The sequence below is a fragment of the Salmo salar genome, chromosome ssa15, assembly GCF_905237065.1.
Source record: "Salmo salar chromosome ssa15, Ssal_v3.1, whole genome shotgun sequence".
In the NCBI taxonomy this organism is placed as follows: domain Eukaryota; kingdom Metazoa; phylum Chordata; class Actinopteri; order Salmoniformes; family Salmonidae; genus Salmo; species Salmo salar.
The window spans coordinates 74350584-74376682 of NC_059456.1; the positions used below are offsets into that span (position 1 = coordinate 74350584).

General features: G+C 40.0%; 1 protein-coding gene across 2 annotated transcripts; it reads right to left on the reverse strand.

Moving 5' to 3' along the window:
- Positions 1 to 1826: 1826 nt before the first annotated feature.
- Positions 1827 to 25701, reverse strand: prdm2a (PR domain containing 2, with ZNF domain a). 2 transcript variants are annotated; one of them, XM_014146027.2, is made up of 5 exons: positions 25607 to 25701; positions 24352 to 24418; positions 24174 to 24226; positions 13755 to 18273; positions 1827 to 7573 (listed from the first exon to the last, which is right to left on the reverse strand). In XM_014146027.2, exons 4-5 carry the CDS (start codon positions 18177 to 18179, stop codon positions 7559 to 7561), a joined length of 4440 nt encoding a protein of 1479 aa, XP_014001502.1. In that variant the 5' UTR covers positions 18180 to 18273; positions 24174 to 24226; positions 24352 to 24418; positions 25607 to 25701; the 3' UTR covers positions 1827 to 7558. The 2 variants fall into 2 exon arrangements, with proteins under 2 accessions (XP_014001502.1, XP_014001505.1); XM_014146030.2 differs by lacking the exon at positions 24352 to 24418 and having other exon boundaries at positions 25607 to 25695.
- Positions 25702 to 26099: the final 398 nt, after the last annotated feature.

A 26099-nucleotide genomic window follows, 5' to 3' on the forward strand; every position in this document is an offset into this window, starting at 1 on the left:
CAAAATGGTTGTTGATCATTGCAAGACAGCCATTTCCAAGTCTTGCCATAGATTTTCAAGCAGATTTAAGTCAAAACTGTAACTCGGCCACTCAGGATCATTCACCGTCTTCTGGGTAAGCATCTGCAGTGTATATTTGGCTTTGCATTTTAGGTTATTGTCCTACTGAAAGTTGAATTAATCTCCCAGTGTGTGATGGAAAGCAGATTGAACAAGGTTTCCTTTAGGATATTCCCTTTGCTTAGCTCCATTACGGTTATTTTTTTATCCTGAAAAACTCCCCAACGATTACATGCATACCCATACCATGATGCAGCCACCACTATGCTTGAAAATATGAAGAGTGGTATTCAGTAACGTATTGGATTTGCCCCAAACATAACACTTTGTATTTGGGAAAAAAAGGAAATTGCTTTGCCACATTTGTTTGCTGTATTACTTTAGTGCCTTGTTGCAAACAGGATGCATGTTTTGGAATATTTTTATTCTGTACAGGCTTCCTTGTTTTCTCTCTGTCATTTAGGTTAGTATTGTGGAGTAACTACAATGTTGTTGATCCATCCTCAGTTTTCTCCTATCACAGCCATTCAACTCTGCAACTGTTTTAAAGTCAACATTGGCCACATGGTGAAATCCCTGAGCAGTTTCCTTCCTCTCTGGCAACTCAGTTAGGAAGGACTCTGGTATCTTTGTAGTGACTGGGTGTATTGATACACCATCCAAAGTGTAATTAATAACTTTACCATCCTCAAAAGCAATATTCAATGTCTGCTTTTATAAAAATGTTACCCATCTACCAATAGGTGCCCGTCTTTGCGAGGCATTGGAAAACATCCCTGATCTTGGTGGTTGAATCTGTGTTTGAAATTCTCTGCTAGACAGAGGGAATAAATTGAATGTGTGGGGTACAGAGATGAGATAGTCACTCAAATATGATGCAACTTATGTGACTTAAGCACATTTTTACTCCTGAACTTATTTAGTCTTGCCATAACAAAGGGGAGTGAAGGCACTGTGTGTTCCGGCACCTCAACCATCCACTCAAGGAAAAATCGTCCCACGGCTGAATGGAATCGGGGACCCCTGCTGTATGTGAACATGGCCCAATGTAATCAAGATATGAAATTGTCATTTTCAAATACAAATCTCTTTTTGGGCTTACTTGTGGTCAATTTGAAGTGTACAAATGAATATAATTATGTTTTCCGGACCCCTGACCATCTGCTCTGACAATAAGAGATCCGCTCTGACACTTTCTAGCAGAATAAAATGTTAAGACGTTCAAGGTGGGTGAATACTTATAGGCACTGTGCAGAGATGTGGGCCAATTCAGCTATTCATTCAAAAAAAGGCTAACATTTCACTATTGACTTAGTGGTGGGTACCACGGTTTGAGGTCAGGTGCTCTGGACCAGGACAGATTGTAAACAATAGGATGTGTAAATAGCCACTACTAAATCCCAGCAAACTTTCATAACTGCTAAACAAAAACCATCCTTATCATGTACAAAATTGCAATGCCAAATCAAGTCAACTGGATATACAGCACTTGGTTTGAAGGTACTTAGGGGTGATCTGGCTACAAATTCAGGTTTTTGGATGTCGCAGGATAAAGAGGTTGTCAGCTCCTGCAACAGGACAATGATGCACCTGTCAATTGAAACAGATCTGAAATTAAAATGCAGGATAATTATAACGGAGCAGGTAAGCTTATAAATCATCGAAAATCGTTCCAGTACCAAACGGAGGTGCTCTTCCAGTACTTTCTTAGCGCCAAATTCAAGTCCAAGCACCTGGTCCGTATCCTGCAGTATCAAGAACATCAGCACGGAACCAACACTTTATTAACTTAACAGTCCCCATTTATTTTGAACACTTAACTAAAAAAACTACATTTCAGAAATGTATGCAACAGTGCAAATCATACACAAAGAACCGTTCAGGTTGATACATGATTTAAATTAATAAATATACATGAGTTATTTTACACTTTGAGATGCTACAAGCACTTTTCACAGTTATAACATTTTCCACATATCCGACACTCTCAAGTCAGTCTGCTATGAAATGGGAAAAACTACACCAATCCCAGGTTACAACAATCTTCCTAGGATTAAAACAAACAATGAATACTGTTTTACAAACATTTATCCCAATTCTAAAACATACCCTGTTTTGGTTACCCTTGTTTCTCTGATTAATTTTGTGAGCCAACAGTGAAACTTCAATATGTATACTATACGCATGTTATCTATTTATCTTAAGAAGTCATTTTGATTATTCTTCCAAGTATATTAATCAAGCTGTTGCCACATGTATAATATCAAATCAAGTCACAGGTTCATTCTATGAATTACACAAGATGCCAGTAAGTAATATCTTAAATAGACAATGACCTGTTAATGTTGTATAAACCTAAAAACACAGAAAACTGCTTACACACCCCAATAAGTCAGGTGAATGGATTGAATGAAATAAAAGAACCACATTTCTCCAGTAATTAAAACATCCCCAAAACCCTCTTCATTCAAGAGCAAGATAGATTACGTTTGTAAACATTAACAGAAGATACTGTAAACTATATCTGTAAGACGGAATACAATAATAGTACACTGCCCATTCGATGACTAATGCCCCTATAGCCTACAGGTGTTTTTTTGTCTATGAATTTCAGAGGGGATTACAATCCCCATTCCTCAGCTGTATACCAAGACAAGTGGCGGGCTGCAGTTTTGCTGTAAAACAAATCCCAGAATGTAGCTTTAATATGGGCCATTTCAATATTTTCCATTAATTTACGCACCTCACATTTTTTTATGACCCCAAGAAGCAGCAAGTTATCGATGGGGCAGTGTATATGCAAAGGGTCCCATTATAACATACTTTTACTCGACTCTGAAACTATGTGAAAGCAAGCAAAACATATGAAGTACACTGTAAAGCACTTTTATTTGCCTTTGTTGTTTTAATATTGATAGGAGTGAAGGACGAAAAAACAAATTGTTGTGCTTTTTAATTTGGGATGAAATTGTGTAATAAAATAATAAAAACATTTTTTCCCCTTTCCAAATCTCAAGTGCTTAAATCTTCACTTGCACCCAATTACCAAAATGAAAAGTGAAATGACATCAGCAACATAAAATTAAGTCTTAAATTCTCATGGCATAGCCAGAACATTTCAGTCATTAGAATAGGGGATAATAGGAGACAATTTATAATTATTGTCGAGAAATTGAAATGAATGTAAGCCCCATTTACTGTAGGTTCCTAGTGCAGGTTTTTTGTCTCCCATAATCCATTAAATTAGACTCATTACATAACATTTTTCCAAAAACATCTCTAAATAATTGATTCCCTTTAAAGATGGAAGTGTCACTGTCCGCCCCACAGCCGTTGTTATTGCTTATGTCGACGAAGCAGAGGTGGGGAGCGTATCAAGGGGGAAAAATACAGTGTTGTTTGCAGTAACCTCTTTGTTGTTGTAATATCGTACATGAACGTGGCAACTTCACCCTTAAGGATTCTAGCTTTAACTAATAAATAGGATGTCCACATAAAATATGCAAACATATTCCTCTAGTGGTTAACAATTGTTACTGGGATGTAATGCTTGATATTTGAAGAATACAATTGATCAATTACCAATTGTCTTAACATAATATGAAACCATTTCCACATGCATAAATATTGTTCCATTGTTTACCTTTTCACCTTCCAAGAACAAGAAGTCCAATAAATTAACAGGTTAAGCCACTGCTTAGAAAAACACTAAAAGTGCCAGATGTTCATCAGTTAAAATTAACTTTTTTTTCCTTCATGGAATTAAAGTAGTCTGGGATCTGTTCTATTGTAATTTAAATTATTGAGATACATACACACACACACACACACACACACACACACACACATCTCATTCCAGGGTTTTTCTTTATTTATTTTTTTTACAATTTTCTACATTGTAGAATAATAGTAAAGACATCAAAACTATGAAACATCACATATGAAATCAGTTAGTAACCCAAAAAGGGATTCTTCAAAGTAGCCACCCTTTGCCTTGATGACAGCTTTGCACACTCTTGGCATTCTCTCAACCAGCTTCATGAGGTAGTCAACTGGAATGCATTTCAATTAACTGGTGTGCCTTGTTATAAGTTAATTTGTGGAATTTCTTTCCTTCTTAATGTGTTTGAGCCAATCAGTTGTGTTGTGACAAGGTAGGGGTGGTATACAGAAGATAGCCCTATTTGGTAAAAGACCAAGTCCAAATTAGAAATATATTTAGATTCGTTTTTTGGTTACTATATGATTCCATATGTCTTCACTATTATTCTACAATGTAGAAAATAGTGAAAAAAATAAAGAAAAACCCTTGAATGAGTAGGTGTGTCCAAACTTTTGACTGGTACACCTTAAATATATGTCATTATTGAAGAATAGAACTTACAGTAGAAATGCTTTACAAGCTTAGCACATCTGTCTACCATAGCTCAAAATATGCCTTTTTTACTCCATTGTTTACAAACAAAAACGTAACAATGAATTGCTTCAAAATATTAAAGGATTTGGCTTTGTGCAGCGTAATATATTTTCCATAATCCACAATTAGGTTTCTGCATGTTTGCATGGGCTCGAAAAATTTGCCTAAATTAACCTAATTTTATATAAAAATGTGCAAAAACTCCTTGATTGTGGCTGTTTAGCTTAACTGGTCATAAAAACCTCTCCATTGTTCACATAGTCTGCTGGCTGAACAGGAAGTGCCTAAACAAGTGGCAGGGCTGCCATTTGGTTTTTGAAATCTACTGTCGAAAAACAAAACAGCCGCCCTGCCTCCTAATTTAGTATACAGCGGAGGGATGGGGCTAGGGAAATGTAACCCTCTCAAATTGATACACAGTGATCTAAATGCAAGGACTGACGGTCCATGACAACCACATCAGTTCATTTGTTTGTGATGCTTTTTTGTTTACAATTACAAGCTTATATTTTGGACTATGATTGGGTAAGGCAGTTGTACGCTAATGCAGGTATGTAGAAGTTATATTCTTCAAAAATCATGGGCTGTATATAATTAATTTATGGATGTATCAATCCCAGACTCTAGCTTTAAGGGCCTTCAAGATGTTTCATTCTTACAGAATTCACCTTTAAAGCTGAGATCCGCATTGGGCGAAACAGCACCACAGGGGTTTTGCAATGTTAATTGTTTTCTTAGCTCACGATGAGTTATAACGGTCTTTGAATTTGCATACAAGCTATATGGAAATCCCTGTGAACTAAACAATGCATGTTTATAATGTTTATAATGTGAGTATGAAGCCTTGCCTAAAATAGTTCATATAATTCAATTCAAGTTATATTGTGACAATATCAATAGCGAATATCCGTGTTTGACATTGAATGAAAGAATTCAGCACATAATGTTTTAGTCTAGATTTTGATAGGGCTGGGCGATATCGCCCAAAAAAATCAAAATTTTTTCAAACATAGGTTCGAATCACGATATACATCAATTCTTTTAAATGTTCTCTCTAAATAAGCTTTGTTGTACAATTAAAGGTAAAATACCCTGCATTTAAAACAGGCAGCAATAATCTAAAGAATGCATGGCTTGTGAAATTATACCTAGGGTAAATATAATCCTACCACAACCATAAGACCCACTAATACTGTCATTATTTAAATTGCTTTTCTGCAATAATCACTGATCTGGTTTTCAAGTCTTTTGTTAAAAATGGAACCAGAACCATGCATAATGCACATTCACTAATAATGACTAACTTCTTGTAGGAGGCATTATAGAAAATTATTAACACAGGTCTCATAAACAATCTCTCAATGACAAGTCCACGACAAACAGTAGACGGGGGTCCCCGTCTGTTTGAGATAAAATTATCTCAAACAGACCATAAAAAAAAAAAATGCTTGCCATTTCCTCAAAGAGGATGATGTCATCTCCCTGAGGAGGATGAGCTGGCCAATCAGCAGTCTACTTGCATGAATAATTTTAATGACTGGTATACACCCAGCTGCTTTTTAACATAAATATTTTTTCTTCCAATTTTTTAAAATTAACTCGTATTGTAATTAAATATAGATCATATTTCATAGACATCTGGAAACACTGGACAGCTACTTTAAAAAAAAGGATAGACTTTGGGCAAAAACTCTAAAATAACGGCTTTAAACTGTATAACTGATCAATGTACCATAATTCCAAGGTCATGTAATGCGGTAAAAAAATATATACTGATGAATAAGATATTTGGCTACAGAAGTGCCATTTATTACCAATCTCTACAGCTTCCATCCAAAAACAAATCGTGTGAAATGATGTCAACACATACTGGAGGAGTTACTGGCTAGCTAGAAGTGACTATCTTAGCTAACAAACTAGCTATGTCGGTCATGCCGTGCATGACCAGAATGACATCGATTAACCACCCAAGGCACACCCCATTTATTGCGCCCAAAGTAAACCGTTAAAGCAAATTTCCTGCAATTCTACACATTTTGCCATTATTTATGAGTGTTCATATGCTATCTGGAAACATTAGAAACATTACTTTACTGTAATAGAGGAGATTAACCTTTTTATGTGTTTTGGTTTCCATATGACAGATTCTGTCGGACCAAACCTAAAATGCAAATAAGAGTTGAAACCACTGTCAGAGAAGAAGTGATCTCTCATCTTTGTTGTTGTGAGTGGCAGGGGGCTGGGCTTGGTGTGTGTAAATGCGAAGGTACAACGTGAGAAAAATCTGACAGAAATGCTCATACATTTAAAAAAAAAAAATGTACTCCTGAGATACAGGCATTTGGAATATTGCGCTAAAACATACATTCCAATTAATCAAATATCGCCCAGCTCTAGGTTTTTATACTCACATTCCATGCATTGTTTACTTCTCAGGGCTTTCCTTGGAGCTTGTATAAAAATTCTAAGACAGCCACATAACTCCTCTTGAGGTATGACAATTATTATGATTACGTTAAATATTTGGAAAACTATACTTTTAAGAGATCCAGAGTTTCACTTGTTGATGATCATTCAAACCTAAAAAGTGTGATTTAAAAATTGGACAGACTGAGTGAGAAAGGGGCAATCTAGTACTACAATAAACTGGTAGCATGCATTTAGGTTCCAAATAAAAAAAGCCACATAACAGTACACATATAGATAACTGAAAAATAAAATTTTATAACTGCATGCACCTATGATTGCCACTTGCAAACCTCACTAGTTATTCATAGGGATGGGGTTTTTAAATGAAGTAATTTCTTCAGATAATCATCAGATGACTTATTCTGTGATGCACGTGCCCATCACAGGTAAAGTTTCTCAAAGTGCACAGCAGTCTTTTCCAAACATTCTATGAAAAGGACAAGAAATGCACAACAAAAATGTTCTCTGAAAGCCTCCATACATTGTCCGATTGCACCTACCCACTGCTGCATTCTCCATCTCTTCTTGCATTTGTTTTAATTTCATTAAGCCTCCACAAATGTATCATGATCCTCAACTGTCCACTGTCTGAAGCAGTCCATTGGATGACTCTCAAATTGAAGAATCCTGAGAATATAAAAATTAAATGTGAGAAAAGGTGCAACTTTAATGAATCCCCCTTAAACAAGTGTACACTCGTCAGTCAAATAGGGGGTGCCTTTATTTGTCCTGTTTCACACATGTACAAGGGTGAGGTGTGAAATGCAAATGTACTTTTTGCATATCCCACTCCCCGAGACACTGGTCACCGCCAGGGATCAGCCATTATCTGTGTTTTCCATAAGCGCTAGCCATCGGCTAAATAGCCGATAACAGACTCATTACAAGCCGGCTACTTTTTGCACTTCATTAATTAACTAGGCTTCTTTTCATATAAAAGTTTCAATTCGCTAGTCAGACAAGTCAGAATAGCTTTCTCCCGGAATGAACGATATGCATCTTCTAGTGATCTATTGATAGGGCAGGGAAAAACTGCTGGTTTGTCAGTCTCCTGTCTGTCCCTCCTCTCAGTACCGGTGTTATTTTTGTGCACTGTGGTTGACTTTAGTCAACATTATTTTCACAGAGGGAGAACATGATGCTTCTTCATTGTCTCCTGTGAACAAATTTTTAGGTCTTGTGTAATGTAAGTGGTAACTAATTATTGTTTTGTGCCACATTCATTTATTTTCTTTCGCGTGTTTCATAGGCCTACACAGCCACAGAGTCAGGGGGTGTAGGCTATATGCTACTGTGCGCTTTGATTGGCGACCAAATAGCAAGTGTTGACTAGTTCAGTGCCAGGTTCCCAACTCCGGTCCTCTACCGCCCCCAAAAGTACACAATTTTGTTGTAGCCCAGGACAAACATACCACTGGACTAGTTTATAAAAGGTGTCGAACTGATTTAATAAACAGTTATTTGTCAACGGTATAGCATCGGGACAAGTAAACCAAAGATCTTGTTTGTATTTTCCTAGGATTCGAAGCCCATGACGATACTTGCCAGTGACCGCTAAGGACTCTCTCAGTGTAGCCTAGTGATGGGTTGTTTGCAAACGGCTCTTTATGAACAAAACTGCAGATAAATTATGAAAACCTTCGATGAAGATGTTGAATCCGCACTGCAGGAATAAATAGGTAGTGGCGAGACTCATTCTAGTACAAAATATGAAAAAGAAACGCATATGATATTAAATATATTGATATAGGCCTTCTGATTTGATTAAAGTGTCGACAAGGGAGTAGTCAACATGTTAAATACGTGATTAATTCTTATATCATACCTGTAGGTCTATTCATTGGCGCCTGACCTTGTATAATGTGGGGGTGCACAATCTGTTGGGGGGGTCTGGCGGTCCTCCCGAAAATGTTTGAGTTTGTAAAAACATTTTCCTGCAATTCTAGATTGTTTCTCAACAGGGAACCCATTTTTACATGACAGAACACAACCTTTTTTCTTAGGCTTTTGCCACAATAAATCCAATTGACAGAGTACACTAGACTAGTTTTTCTGACTAGATTACTAATGTACCGCCTTCCCTCAAAGTCCCACCCACAGTGATTGAGTTACAGGTCTGAAACCCTACCAACACTGTGACTGACAAACATCCTGCCCCATCCCCTGAAAATCCCACCCACAGTGATTGATTAACAGGCCAAACTGTTAAAGGGATAGTTCACCCAAATTACAAAATAACACATTGGTTTCCTAAGTGTCCACAACAGCAGAGACAATAAAATTATGTCTGTCAAAGTTAAAGTTAATAACATGTTAACGCATGACAAATCCATTTCTGCATAACACGTAACCTTTTAAGCGCACGTGCTTCCGCATGGTCCCTTTAAAGCGCAGATCACAACATGAAATATAGATACAGTATGTGCTTGTGCCTTTACAGCTAGTCCGTGTGTCCGTGTAAAAGTTATACCCAATAATACTGGAGCTAGGTTTTTTTCTTTCTGCCACAGATTCGTGCACATATCGTGGGCCTTTTTAAACTACTTGCAAATCTCTTTTTCTTTGGTTTGATAAACATTATTTAGCTTACTAGTCATGTTACCTAGCTAGCAACCTGTACTTGACAACTGACTAGACTATGCACAAATGTGGATGGCACAGGAATAACTGAAAAGGAATAGGCTACTGAGAGGAGCGAGACAGAGCGGAGGGGGGGGAGTGTGTGTAGGCCAATATGTGTAAAATTATCTGAACAGTACAGATGATTACAGTGTTTTCATAACATTGTTGGACAAGTTAAAAAGCAATTTGTTCTTTGTGTCCATAGAACCAGTTATTTTTTTCCTATAGTCACACTCATTTAGAATGCTTGAAGCTTTAACAGTACTTAAAGCTGTGTGTGTGTGTGTGTACTGTGCGCAAGTATCACAAGAACATTGATAATAGGGAGTAGGCCTACTTAAACATTGGGAGCATTAATAGCTAGCTGTATGTTAGTGACTTCAGTATTGTTTACGAAGAAAATGCTATTAAAACATTCTGATGTAGATATTGTGTTTCCGTCCTTTATAATCAAAGCATAGTATGCCTGTAACGCACTGCACTGTTTTGAGTTGCCTTGCTAAAGAACGATGCAATGAAATCCACATGGGCTGATTCACTTGACCCCTTCTTAATACAGCTCTCTGCCCCACTCATTGATGTACTTTTAACTTGTATTTTTTTACTTGACAATTGGTACTGGTGTTTTCCCTAAGATTTAGAAAGTGGCACATGTCCTCCCCCTACATAAAGGCAGAGATCCTTCTGACTTAGATAATTACCACCCAATCTCCAACTTATCTTGCCAAGCCAAGGTACTAGAATCCCTGACCAACTCCCAGCTAAGAACTTTGGTAACTTAACTCTATTCTAAATATGCACCAATCTGGTATTAGATCTGGATAATGCTCCGTTTCAGCCACTATGCTTGTTTTAGATGTGTTAAATTGCCTAGATCATAAAAAAACATTGTGCTGCTTTATTACTCTCTCCACTGGGATTCTCTGCCTCTAACCCTATTACAAGGGCTGAGTGACTGGCTTACTGGTGCTCTTCCATGCCGTCCCTAGGAGGGGTGCGTCACTTGAGTGGGTTGAGTCACTGACGTGGTCTTCCTGTCTGGGTTGGCGCCCCCCCTTGGGTTGTGCCGTGGCGGAGATCTTTGTGGGCTATACTCGGCCTTGTCTCAGGATGGTAAGTTGGTGGTTGAAGGTATCCCTCTAGTGGTGTGGGGGCTGTGCTTTGGAAAAGTGGGTGGGGTTATATCCTGCCTGTTTGGCCCCGTCTGGGGGTATCATCGGATGGGGCCACAATGTCTCCTGACCCCTCCTGTCTCAGCCTCCAGTATTTATGCTGCAGTAGTTTATGTGTCGGAGGGCTAGGGTCAGTCTGTTATATCTGGAGTATTTCTCCTGTCTTAAATCGGTGTCCTGTGTGGATTTAAGTATGCTCTCTCTAATTCTCTCTTTCTCGGAGGACCTGAGCCCTAGGACCATGCCTCAGGACTACCTGGCATGATGACAACTTGTTGTCCCCAGTCCACCTGGCCGTGCTGCTGCTCCAGTTTCAACTGTTCTGCCTGCGGCTATGGAACCCTGACCTGTTCACTGTGATTACTATTATTTGACCATGCTTGTCATTTATGAACATTTGAACATCTTGGCCATGTTCTGTTATAATCTCCACCCGGCACAGCCAGAAGAGGACTGGCCACCCCTCATAGCCTGGTTCCTCTCTAGGTTTCTTCCTAGGTTTGGGCCTTTCTAGGGAGTTTTTCCTAGCCACCGTGCTTCAACACCTGCATTGCTTGCTGTTTAGGGTTTTAGGCTGGGTTTATGTACAGCACCTTGATATATCAGCTGATGTAAGAAGGGCTATATAAATACATTTTATTTGATTTATTTATAGACCTTTCCGAGGCATTCAACACCATCTCTCGTCAACGGCCTGAAATGGGCCTGGATAAGAGGTCTTGACAGACAGGACACAATGTTTGCTTTCTGATGGTGTCAAGTGTAGTTTCCTCGATATTATGAAAGGTGAACTGCAGGGGACGATTTTGGGAGCTGTTCTCTTTACTATTTATTTAAATATTATTGGTCTATGTATTAAATCCAGTAATATTCATCTGTATGCAAACAATACGATTATGTATGCCATTGCACCGACTGTTGACAAAGCTATGTTCGAGCTGCAATCTGATTTTGTTATATTACAGAAAGCCCTTGTTGATTTAAAATGTTTACTTAATGCGTGCAAAACTAAATATATGTTCTGTGATTCACAGAACAATTTCTCAGGTGGGCTACATTTTCACTTATTGGATGATCCGCTCATGGAGCCAGTCGCTGCCTATAAATATCTGGGCCTTTGGATTGATAAAGATCTAACGTTTAAAAAACAAACTGATGAGCTAGTTAAAAAGCTAACATTTAAAGTGGGCTTCTTTTTTAGAAACAGATCTTGCCAATCCATGAACAGCAGGAAGCAGATTGTGCAGTCAACTTTCCTGCCAGTTCTTGACTATGGTGATACTATTTACCAGAATGCAGCAGCAACTACTCTTAAACCATGCATTCTTCGCTTTATTACAGGTGACAGTTTTAATACTCATCACAGCATCCTGTATCAGAAGGTCGTCTGGGCCTCACTAAACTCCCATAAATCACTTCATTACTCCCTTCTTGTTTACAAAGCTCTGCTCCACAAGTGTCCAACATACCTCACTTCCCTGTTGAAATATAAAAATATGAGATACCAAACCTGTCGCAGGGTTGGTTAATTCTTGAGGTCTCGCTTGTCTGGACTTTAGTTTTAATGCACCAGTTACGGAATACCTTACAAAACAAATTGCACCTGGATTCCCTGATGCCAATAGGGCAGTTTAAAACTCTGTTGTTAAATTAGTTCACTAAAGTGTGCAATTGTTTCAATTGATTATAATAACGTGTAATAACCGGATGTAATGTATTTATTGCCATCTTGTGGTTTATCTTTTTGTTGTTGCTGTATTGATGTCATTTGTTTGTCCTCAGGGCACCATTGTAAATGAGACACTGGTGTCATTTGGGTACTCCTGAGTAAATAAAAGTTAATAAAATAATAAATACATTGAAAAACCTTTCTTTAGGGCCAAATCTGAGCAATTTAAAAATAAATTCAATTAATCAAGATTAACTGATGCCATTAACTTGATTAATGATTTTAATCGAGTGATGCCCTGAATAAAATACATTATTTGAAGATCAAACATTGTGGCAATTCATATGTTGCAGTAAAACTGTAAATATGACTTTAATCTCAAGAGAAGACAGGTGTTAATGTTTTTTTGTTTTTTTTAAGTTTCTTACTTAGAAAATAGTCCTGATCATATAGACCTAGACGATATCAAAAACTACTAAACACACCAAATTCAAACATTTTCAGTCATTTTAATTGTAAAGTGATGTCTTTCTACTCAATACTACAACTAATTTTATCAATCTGGGAGGTAAAGTCGCTAGCTGTGCATTTCCAATGGAATCAAGGCATTAGAATGTACCAGAGACCACCGAAATACAGCGTGTTCTGCCAAAAAAAATTCAATGCCCGCCGGACCTTGCCTAGCTACCCAGACTCAAACTTTACGCCCACAGACGTTAGTTTCTCCGCAATGAATCTGGATCTGAGTACATCCCGGACCCGTCACCGAATGCAAACACATTCGGGGCCGTCTGATTGGTCCAGAAACCAATGGGTTGGGCCAAAAACCACATAGGTAAAGCGGAAGTTAGAAAATTCATCATTGGCTTTCATATTAGTGAATTTAGTGTGATCGTCAGGCTTTTACATTTTTTATATTTATTTAACCTTTATTTAACTAGGCTACGATGGACCCCCCCCAGCCCGGAACTCCCTGGCTGGCAACTTTTTCTATTTGGCTGGCTACTCCATGTACTTGTGGAAAACACTGCATTAAGGGTTACGTGTGCCTTGCTCAAGGGCAGATCGACAGATTTCACCTCGTTGGCTCAGGGATTCGAACTAGCAACCTTCCGGTTACTGACCCAATGCTCTAACTGCTAAGCTACCTGCCACACTTGTTCACTCATTCCTCATGTATTCAAAAGTATTGGATTGATGCAAGCATGGCTGGAGATGAGTCTCGACCATATTCCTCACACCACTCCGTTCTTTTTAAATCCATGAGGGGGAATATGTATGAGTGCACACTTCGGGAGAAGGGTAGAAAATTGTCATGCTAGCCATGCATTCATGCATAGAATACCTGCAGATCCCTTGGTGGCTCCTGACTGGTCAGCTGTTCTTCCTTTGCTGAAGCTGTGACAACAATCTGCTGTAGACTGCGGGTCACTGGTCCCCTCACCCTTCCACTCTGACTGCAGGGGTGCTCATCCACCTGTGGTTGTTGTTGGTGGGATTTCACCATTGTAATGTTAGAACGAATTTCCTTTACACCATGCTGCATCCTACTGCCTTGACGATGTGGGGAGTTGAAAGGACGAACAAGAGACAATGCAGTCAGTTTGGGTGCCTCTTGCGGTGTTTGGACACTTGCCAATGCAATGATGGATTTACTTTTTTTGTTTGACAGGACTTTATGAGCTGGTAATATGACTGTCCTCTTTGTTGGACTAGAACTATGGGCTCTGCTTTTCTGTTCATGGTCAGATTTCTCTTCCAAATGAAGGACTTCTCTGCGAAGGTGGCCGTTATTTTCCTTAGTGTAAGAGATACTGCCATCTTTTCTTTTCTTGGCCTCTTTGGCAGCAGGTTTCCTGGGGCAGACGGCCATGTGCTTGGTTCGGCTGCGGCGGTATGTGAATTCTCTAATGCAATGTGGACAGACATAGATCTCTTGCTCCTCATCCACTAGAGAAGAGGTTTTCTTTGTCAAAGAGGTAGACTTACTCCTCTGTGAAATGGCCCTCTGTACCAGCTGTTTTTTCCTTTTGTTGAGTGCATTAAGCTTCAACTTGGTAGGTGGCTCCTGATTGAGTTTGGGACGATTTGTTTGACTTGCCGTGTGTAGAGCATTTTGGCCATTTGTGGAATTAGTAGAGGACAGTACTCCATTTTGGGCTTTTGCAAAGTGACGAAGAGGAATGGGGTTCTTATTGGGTGTGTAGCGTCTTTTGTCACTGGCATTTGCACAGGCAAGAATGTGTTTGTGCAGCTCTGGCATGTTATCAAAGCTTTTGCCACATTTAGTGCATCGGATAGCAGTGCTGAAGGTTTGTGGGATGTTGTGGGTCGTGAAGTTGGTAGCTGAGGCTACAGAGCCAACAGGTGTCCGGTTGTGATAGGGAAACGGAGGCGGCTTAAAACTGGGATAGTGTTGGTTGATGCCAAGGCAAACATCCAGGCCTTTGGGTTTACCTCCCTCAGAAGCCATTATCTTGATTGTGGTAAAGAGTTCCTCAGTAGCGTCATCTAATTCTCCCTCATCTTTTATGACAGGTTTATTGGACTCCGCCATGGCACAGTAGGACAAAGCCTCTGTGCTAACTTTTGTTGCATTGTTGTAATTCTGGGGTCGTAGCTTGCCATTTTCTTCCTCTGTGTATTTGCATTCCTGGCCAGGGTGCAACTCCTTTTGATGGTGTTTCAGGTTGCAAAGATAAGCAAATTCCTTTGTACATGCGCCGCAAACATAGCTCTTGCCGACGCCATGGAGAGTTGACCTGTGATCAAGCAATGCCGTGGGCTTCCCAAAGAGCAGCACACAGAACTCACATTTGTATGGCCATTCATCAGAATGCTCACTTACATGATGACCCAGTTCCTTCATTGAATGAAAAAGCTTATCACATACATTGCATATGAATTCCTTAGTGAAAGTCTCTTGTAGCTTGGAGAGGGACTCATTTGAGGATTCTTCCACTTGACTTGTGCCCTCAAAGGGAGGTGCCGTTTTAGAGGGGCAGATAGATATGTCCTCTGATACTACCTTTTGGTTAGATTCCTTTTTAATAATGGCAGGAACAGGGGAGGAAATGGATTCTTGACGAGTTGGACATTCAGATATGACTGCAGACAGCGCTGAAAGGGTAACCGATTGCTCTAAAGAAGATACTAAAATAGTAGGGTCAACGGTTTCATCAGGCAAGGATAGAAGCTGCTGCTGATTTATGACAATTTGCGCAGGTGCTGTGGTTTCAAAATTATTTTCTTGGAAAGCAATTGTGGTAGGGACAAGGTTCTCTGGGGTTTCAAGAGCAACTGTGCATTCAATTAAAACAGTATTACTAGTAATGTCAAAGGAGTTGATAAGGGAATCGTTTAGAGTTAAAGCTGGAGAGCATGTTGGCACTTCAAATCCAATGTTGGATTCAACTGTGGTAGTGTTCAGAGCTATTTGATTTATAGTGTGATCTGTGAGAAACACATGCCCTTGTAGATTGAGAGTTGGGTCAAGGGGTTTACAGATGGCAAGTTGGCTTGCAGAATTAGAGGTAGCCCAATCTGGCAAAGCAGCTCTCCACTCACACTCAGCTGAATTCAATGAATTTTCAGTGCAGATTATAGGAGATATCTTAGGGGCCAATACTTGAAGGATAGGTTGATTTGTGGAATTGCTAGAGGAAGATGTTGGTGGTGCTAAAACAGTAATTAGCGACGGAGCAGTGGGTAAGACTGGATGTGGAGATGGGGAAGCAAGTGCTATGGTGCATGATGGGATCGATTGCCTGGTGACTGAAGCGAGAGAGGAAGGGGATGGACTAAGTGCTGCAGAGGGCAAAGTTAATCCGAACACCTCGCCTTCAGTAGCAGGTGACATATCCGAAGCAGCAACTATGGCAAAGTCTGTAACTAACGGTGCATCATGATTTTCTAATATACTTAATTCTTGCTCTGCAGCAACCTCTAGGTTTGCGTACTCATTCATCAGCACCTTCTCCAACATGCTGGTGTTTGGCTTCCTCTTTTTATTTAAGGGCTGTGTAACTAAAATTCTCTTTGCTTCTGAATCATCTGCACTCTTTCTGTGCACACTCAAGTCCAACACAGCTTCCCGCAGGTCTTCGTCTTCACTTTTCTTGACAGCATTTGAGAGGTCCAAAGGTTGCTGGTTGCAGGAACTACCCCCACTCATTGGGGACCATCCCTCTTGCAAGACACGAGTTGTCATTGCATCGTTTACTGGTGGACTGTTGGAGATCTCACTCTCATCATTGCTGGATAAACTGCATGCGGGTGAACTGCATTGGCTCTCTGACGTTGGGGCATTGACAGCAATAGAAACACCCACATCTGTTGTTGTGCTTTCAACATTCGACATAGGGCTTTGTTGTGGTGAGTTTGGGGGAGACCCTGTCCTTCTTTTAAACCTCCCCAATCCTGCTGGGAGGACAGTCAGGGAAAGTGGTGAACACAGCTTCTGGCCTTCTGTGATCAGGGCAAAGCTGGGTTTGAGGCAATCTTGCATCTGTAAGAGCTGTTTCAGCTTAGGTGACAGATAAACTGTTCTCTCTCTCTGAAGGATAGTAGACTCGGTGTTCTGAGGAATGAGACTTTCTATCAAAGATGACACAATTGATGATGAAGAAGAGGAGGACACAACAACTTCCGATTCTAGTTCAGTTTTGATTTGGGGTAGAAGAGGTGGTGTGGCAGTTCTCCTTTTTGTCAAGGGTTGACCAGGTATCCCTTTTCCTGTGTGAGTAGCAGTCTCTACTTTAAGAGCCTGACTGATCTGGGCAGGATTAATAATCACAGTATTTAGTCCAACTAAAGTAGCAGATCCAGAGTTCACTTCAACTACCTCACAGCCGCTGACAGTGCTTGTTGATACAATATTCCCATCTATATAAAAGCTGAGGTTCTCAGAGATGTTACCAGAGATATCCAGCATATATTGCTCCTCTTGGTCACTTTCGATCTCAAGAACTGCTACTGGGCTTGTGTTGTTGGTATCCTGTTGAGATTTAATAGGGGGTAGCTTTGGATGTTTTGCTTCTTGCAACAGTGGGGCTTCCTTACCTTTGAGCCGGAGGTGGCGCTCGTGGATCCTGCGCTGATGTCGTCGCATGTTTGTATGTGTGCTAAAAACCTTTTTGCAATACTTGCAAGTGTGACCAACCTGTAATTCTCCATGTTCATCTGACGTAGACGCCTGTTCTCTGTGTGCCAAAACAGAGGCACCGGAGCTACTGGGAGAAGAACCACATTCTGGACCGTTGCGCTGTAGGGCAGAACTTAGAGGCTCCACAGGCTTTATTAAAGATCCAGGCCTTGCCTTTGCATTTTCATGTCTCCTCTCATGCCGTCGCCGGCCAATTTTTGAGCCAAAGGACTTGCTGCAGTACTTACACTTAAATATGTGTGTGTGGTGGTTAGCTAATGTGTGGATGTGTATGTGACGTTCTAAGCCTTGCTTGCTGGTAAAATTTCTTTCACAGAATTGGCAGGGAAATGAGTCCTGGAGCTCTATATCAGGGTCATGGTCAGGATCCTCTGGGAGCTCAGGGGTTGTTGAATGGGAGACCGATCCTAAATCCTGCTTCAGGTCACAGCCTTTGGCCTCAGGTTTTTGGCAACTTCTGCTTGAATCTGCCAGCTCATCCGTTTCCATGGACATTAAATAAAGACTGCAGTGAGTTTCCTCAAGCGCCTTATCCTCCATCTCCTCCTCCTCTAAATTGTCATCATCTCCCAACTCTGAGATGTATAAAGTGTGAGAGTCTTCCATGGCCTTGGGAAGCTGCGTACTCGTCTCTTTGGAGTCTTCTGACACAGCAACCTTTTGCAGGGATCAGCAGGTGGGAGAACCTCTCAGCTCAGACCTATGATTGAACAGATATACAAATTAAGATCCTGTCATTTAATATCCATTTAGCCCCATATTGACAGCTCAAATCACACTAGTCAGGGCTCAACATTCCTATTTGCCTGCTCGCACGACAACGTCAATGTGGAATTGGTACATACATTTTTGGACTTAGTTCAACTATAGCTTCAAAACAAGGGCTGGGAATTGCCAAGGATCTCACGATATGAGCACGATACTTATGTGCCAATAAGATATGTATTGGGAAAATCCATTTGAATTCAATCACTTTTTGATAACACCCCTTTTTATTTGAACGAAACCTTTCATACAAATTTGTAGAAGTGTTTAGAAAGTGACTTTTTGTACCTGAATGCCAAAACAGTCTAGAGATAAAAGGTGCTCAAAGTTGACCTATTTTACATACCCCAGACAGCCATGTCGTATTCATCACGGGAAAAGATAAACGGTTGAGATTTTTATCATTTAAAAGCTTACAAACAGGGTTGTCAAACTATTTAATAATTTCTTGATTATTATTTTACAAATTTTATAAAAATGTATGTAATTTGTTTTTACCATAAAGGGGAATACAAACACTTCAGGAATTAAAGCTAAGCAAAGAGATGTATTCAATCCACTGATACTAAACATGTGCTTGTAATATAGAAACATCTATTTTTTGTATTTTGATCTTGAAAAATGTTTATTAGAGGTATGGGGAGCGCCATCTTGAATTGCCATAGTAATGACTACCATGTCTCATTGGTAGGAGTGAACAAATTGTGAAGTTTTGCATGGAGACAAAAACTATTTGATTTATTGGTGGGAGGGCGGCAATTTCATGAATATTCATTAGTCTCGACATAGAACCCGTCGGGTGATTGGTTGAGCCTTCTTAAGTGCGTGACATCACTCTGAGCCCTTACCAAAACACAAAACATGGCGGACAATTTCTCTCACCTCGGATCTGAACCCAGTAGTAACCACCAACTTCAATAGCTATGTTTCCATTAACTTGTGCAGTGATTTATTTTGTTGACATTTAGAAAGTTTGCATTGAAAATATGACAATTTCCTTCTAGGATGCGTTTCCATTTACCCATCTTGTGTCGATCAAAACAGCTGGATGTAATGGCGTCACACCTAAAAAATATATAATAATTACAACCTAGTGTCCAATAAAAAAAAATGTGGTTGAAGTGTTTCCGTTACCCATTTAGGCAAATTACACAATAAATTGCCGACAACATCACATGCCCGGCATACCATAGCCTTCCCTGTGGCACAGTTGGTAGAGCATGGTGTTTGCAACGCCAGGGTTGTGGGTTCGATTCCCACGGGGGGCCAGTACAAAAAAAAAAAAAAAAAAAAATGCATGAAATGAAATGTATGCATTCACTACTGTAAGTCGCTCTGGATAAGAGCGTCTGCTAAATGACTAAAATGTAAAATGTTAAAATACCTTCACAATGATTTGGAAATCATAATTTGTCGCAATAAAGAAAGTTTGACAACAGAAAAATCCACCCTGTCGACCAAATAAAAATGTTGTCCATCTTCAGACAACTTAGCCTATACCTGCCGTTTCGATTACACATCGCAATTCTTGTTTTTTTGCAACATTGCTTTTGTCCAATAAACCTGGGTCAATGGAAACCTGCCTATTGACAGTTTACATAAAATTAAAATACAAATCTGACATTCCCGTGACCCTATAACATTGTCGCCGATGAGGGCTTGCTAGCTAGCTACAGTGTTTGATTAATATAAGCCGTTTTCTTATAAAACAGCTCAGCTGAAAAAGGTTTTTGCTGTGAACCAATGGGGTAACCACAGGTTGTTTTTTTCCACAGATAGAACGTCACGGCCCCATCTAATACTATAGGCTTCAGGAGCCAGCAGGTTAGATTTAATTCCACCATGAGCAGAAACAAAATGGTTACTAGTTAGATTTTAGCCAACTATGTTCAACTCACAGCTAGTTTATCCAGTGACCATCGCATTTAGAAGGTTATTTACTGACAAATGTAGCTGGGTAGCTAGCATGCTGGTGTAGCAGGAGCAGTTTTCACCTGCATGTATTTGTAAGAAGTACGACAAAATATTATATTCTCATTCTAAAAGGGAATAAGTTCCAAGATGTTATGTCTCTATTCAAGGCTCTAATAAATTGTTCTAACACCCTCTCCTGGTATTGGTCTGGTGTTAAATTCAACGTTGCAGCGATATTTGAGTTCCCTTTCATTTATGATCATGGCAAAGAAGACTACAATAAACTCGCCTGAACCCAATGATCGTGTGTGTGCGTATCTGTCCTGAAAAGTAGCGACAGTCAAGAATCTAGGGGTTACACTGGCCATGAAGTAGCCAACTAGCTAACTAATCGTGGACGCCAAAAAACACAGCTATCTAGTCTTTGGAGCTCAAGGGCACACATGCTACATTAGCCAACTGGGTTAGACATGATTACACCACGGGCAACAATAACTGGTGACTAGTTCATTTTCAGGCAAATATTTTCAACCACCGCATTTAGGAGGATAGGTAATTACTGAAATGCAGCTGGCTAGATCACTGGCCAGGCAGTAGTCACTAACTAAATCGTGGAAGCATGACCTATTCTTTGATACATTTGGGTTAACTTGCTCATATCAAGCAACACGTAAAGATGGTTTGTGGAAAAGGAAAAAAATATTGTTTTTTGAATGAGCGCACAGTGAAACTAAAATAGATGTGTAGCTACCTGGTGAGGCTTTCATTTATTTCACTAATTAGTTTCCCAAGTTGTTCGATCGGTGCAAGACAACTGGGAACTCAAGGTCAAATCATGATGTCGGTGATCTTCAAGTCAGAAAGTCTGAGCTCTAAAAAGATGTCAGAGTTACTGACTTGGAATTCCGAATTGGATGACCGTTCAAAAATATTTTTCCCAGTCGGAGCTTGTTTCTCAAGAACACAGTGGCCTCCATCATTCTTAAAAGGAAGAATTTCGAACCCCCAAGACTCTACCTAGAGCTGGCCGCCCGGCCTGAGCAATCAGGGGAGAAGGGCCTTGGTCAGGGAGGTGATCAAGAACCTGATGGTCACTGACAGAGCTCTAGAGTTCCTCTGTTGAGATGGGAGAACCTTCCAGACGGACAACCATCTCTGCAGCACTCCACCAATCAGGTCTTTATGGTAAGAGTGGCCAGACAGAAGCCACATGACAGCCTGCTTTGAGTTTGCCAAAAGGCACCTAAAGACTCTCAGACCATGAGAAAAAAGATTCTCTGGTCTGATGAAACCAAGATTGAACTCTTTGGCCTGAATGCCAAGCGTCACGTCTGAAGGAAACCTGGCACTGTCCCTACGGTGAAGCATGGTGGCAGCAACATGCTGTGGGGATGTTTTTCAGCGGCAGGGACTGGGAGACTAGTCAGGATCGAGGGAAAGATGAACGAAGCAAAGTACAGAGAGATCCTTGGCGAAAACCTGCTCAGGACCTCAGACTGGGTTGAAGGTTCACCTTCCAACAGGACAACGACCCTAAGCACACAGCCAAGACAACGCAGGAGTGGCTTTGGGACATGTCTCTGAATGTCCTTGAGAGGCCCAGCCAGAGCCCGGACTTGAACCCGATCGAACATCGTCAGCCCCCCATCCAACCTGACAGAGCGTGAGAGGATTTGCAAAGAAGAATGGGAGAAACTCCCCAAATACAGGTGTGCCAAGCTTGCAGTGTCATACCCAAGAAGACTCTATGCTTTAATCGCTGCCAAAAGTGTTTCAACTGAGTAAAGGGTCTGAATACTTATGTAAATGTGATTTCTGTTTGTTTTATAAATTAGCAAACATTTCTAAAAAAAGTTTTTGCTTCATTTTGGGGTATTGTGTGTAGATTTTAGAATAAGGCTGTGATGTAACAAAATGTGGAAAAAGTTAACGGCTCTGAATACTTTCATTAATATACAGTACCAGTCAAAAGTTTGGACACACCTACTTATTCAAGTTTGATTTTATTTATGTTCACTATTATTCTACAATGTAGAATAATAGTGAAGACAAACTATGAAATAACATATTCGGAATCATGCCGCAAGTAAAAAAGTGTTAAAACAAATCAAAATATTTTATGAGATTCTTCAAAGTAGACACCCTTTGCCTTGAGGACAGCTTTGCACACTCTTGGCATTCTCTCAACCATCTTCATGAGGTAGTCACCTGGAATGCATTTCAATTAACAGTTAAAAGTTAAGGAAAGAAACGCCACAAATTAATGCCTTTGAGCCAATCACAAGTGACAAGGTAGGGGTGGTATACAGAAGATAGCCCTATTTGGTAAAATACCAAGTCCATATTATGGCAAGAACAGCTCAAATAAGCAAAGAGAAATGACATCAACATCAACTGTTCAGAGGAGACTGTTTGAATTAGGCCTTCATGGTCGAATTGCTGCAAAGAAACCACTACTAAATGACACCAATGAGAAGAAGAGACTTGCGTGGGCCAAGAAACACAAGCAATGGACATTAGACCAGTGGAAATCTCCTTTGGTCTGATGAGTCCAAATTTGAGAATTTTGTTTCCAACCGCCGTGTCTTTGTGAAATGCAGAGTAGGTGAATGGGTGATCTCCGCATGTGTGGATCCCACCGTGAAGCAGGAAGTGTGATGGTGTGGAGGTGCTTTGCGGGTGACACTGTCAGTGATTTATTTAGAAATCAAGGCACACTTAACCAGCATGGCTACCACAGCATTCTGTAGCGTAGCGCCACGCCATCCCATCTGGTTTGCGCTTAGTGGGACTTTCATTTGTTTTTCAACAGGACATTGACCCAACCCACCTCCACAATCACCCGACCTCAACCCAATTGAGGTGGTTTGGGATAAGTTGGACCGCATAGTGAAGGAAAAGCAGCCAACAAGTGCTCAGCATGTGTGGGAACTCGTTCAAGACTTTTGGAAAAGCATTCCAGGTGAACCTGGTTGAGAGAATGCCAAGAGTGTGCAAAGCTGTCATTAAGGCAAAGGATGGCTACTTTGAATCGTAAATATATTTTCATTTGTTTAACACTTTGTTGGTTACTACATGATTCCATGTGTGTTATTTCATAGTTTTGATGTCTTCACTATTATTCTACAATGTAGAAAATAGTAAAAAATTCAGAAAAACCCTTGAATGAGTAGGTATGTCCAAACCTTTGACTGGTAAAGTCATGTACTATCCAGATAAGAGCAGCTATTTGGCTAAGTGTTTACTTAACTATTTAGTAAAGTAAAATAGCTACCCTGACTGTCTGCATTTACCCTTTTTGCACTAAATGTTTTGACTCATCACATATGCTGCTGCTACCATCTGTCAATTTATTCCTAGTTATATGTACATATCCAGTGGAGGCTGCTGAGGGAAGGACGGCTCATAATAATGGGTGGAATGGATTCAATGGAATGGTATTAAACACGTGCCTTTCCATTGACTCCATTCCAGCCATTATTATGAGCCGTCCTCCCCCAAGCAGCCTCCACTGCTAAATTACCTTGTAGTGGTACCCCTTGATTATAGCCAAATTATCGTTTCTCATTGTGTATCCATTACGTGTTTTACTTTTCTATTACTTCTCTATTTTCTGCATTGTTGGGAAGGGCCCATAAGTAAGCATTCACTGTTGGTCCACACCTGTTGTTTACAAAGCATGTGACAAATAACATTTTATTGGTGAGCCTATATGTTATTTGCAGTTACGCCTTGTGGATGTGAAAGACAGGTTAAATGCTTGGTATGTCACATGGTCTTGAAAACCACTTACTTACATTTGTATTTTCAGATAAGGGAGTGACCTAAACTACATTTTTTGTGTTACAAACCTGAGGATAGATATGATAAAACAACACATTTCAATTGGATTTAGGCTGAAGTAGTCCACCGCATGCTTACCATCTTCAGAATCGATGCAGGGCTCACTGCATCATTTTTGACCAGGCTTCTGTCTGTAAGAAGAGACAAACATATATATTAATAAAGAAAATAGTAAGAGAGTAGCAGCAAAACATCATTGTACATGACCTGACAATCTTACTGTAGTAGAAACAGACGTGTTTCTTTGCAAGCTCACCTTTATCTTTGGAGCCCCTATTCGAAGAAAATGGCAACGCAATGACGGCAGAGAAGAACGACCAGAACTACAGTTGGAAACATTCTGTCAGTGTCTAACATCGGGGTCAGGAACACATGCAAAGCAGGACCAGGGGAGAAGCTTTTGTCAAGGTCATTTGGACCGATTAGTAGGTTATTGTAACAATTTTACTAAATGTACAGTAAATTTGGCAATAGTTTGGATGATGAATCCCTAACGTTAACTGTTTGACAGTACCAGTCATATTTGATTAGTAATGTATGAAAGTTACCATGACTTTTAAATGTTTTGTAGCACAAAGGTCTTTGTTAACTAATTCAATTGAAATCTAACTATTAGCTAATGCACTAGTCAAGACAAAAAGACAAGGGTAACGTTAGATATCGAGGCTAATGCACAGACTAGTCACTAGACAGACAGAAAAAGCTAACTAGATAGGGCTAGCCATTATTGTTAACAATGGGGCTCATGCTTCACGATAGGCCTAGTCAGACCTTACAAAATGTTATCTGAATGTTAAAATTGATTTATTTTCATGAGATTGGTGATCACTTGAGTTAATGTAGCTAAATTAAGATTGAGGCCCAGTCGACACATACCGTGTCATAGCAGAGCCTGTGCTGTACTGTTACCTCATCCAAACAACACCAGCCTTAATTGTATGGATAGATAACTATAGCTAGATACCAAATCAAGTTTCATATCACAATGTTCTATCCACATATTCTTGTTGGATCGCCTGCTGCATCACTTTAACGTTAACTATCTATCTTCAAAACAAACCAGGTTTCCGATATTGACATACTAACTAGCTAACGTTAGTTATTTCAACACGGTTACCCTACGTAAGCTATCATCAGCTGCACATTAGTCGCATCAACGTTACGGTTAGCTTGCACTTGCAAACTGGCTAACGAGAACACCTCAAGCTGTAGCTATCAACTCAAAAGGTCACTTGGCTGCAAACTCATTGCGGACCCATTCCACTCGCCAGTTAGATAGCAATACAGCTAATAATACAACTGAAACACACCGATAATAATTCTACAGCCAATCTACCAGCTGTCATTGACCGTTAACACAACAAACGTGTGGCTAGCTAACGAATGCTTTAGCTAAAGTTAGCTAACTGAGCAATGATAAGAGGGTTCACATCGATGACATTACAGGCATTTGAATGCAGTAGCTGCTATGCAGTTGATATTCTTAAGGTATTTACAATTTTTCAACATACTTTCCTTTAGATTAATCTTGAATAAAGCTTTGGGTATTCTTCAGTTGTAGGCTTGCATCTGTTATTGTCTTCCTTATTGTGCCATAACAGAATTGTTTCCTAAGTGTTGATTGGCTGCAATGTGGAGGTCAGAAATGTAGGACCAATCGACAACAGGTTTGTTGGGCTACGAGAGAAAAAAAGTCAGGGCTATATTCAAGATGTGCTGACGTTTTGCAGCTTTGCTTAGGCCTGGTCAACACACAATACACATTACAACAGTGCAATTAATGAACTCTATATATTAAAATGCAGCCGATTGAATGTCATAAATTCTGTATGAAATTCAACTTATCCACATGTGGATTGCAATTTCATTCCAATTTGCAATAAATGTCCACTATAACATACAAATGAGCTGGAGTGAACAAAAATAAATAGGCCAGTGTTTTCCCTGTTATTGCATAGGTGGGACTGCCCTTACGAATACAGTTTCTAATAGAGTTTGGCTTCT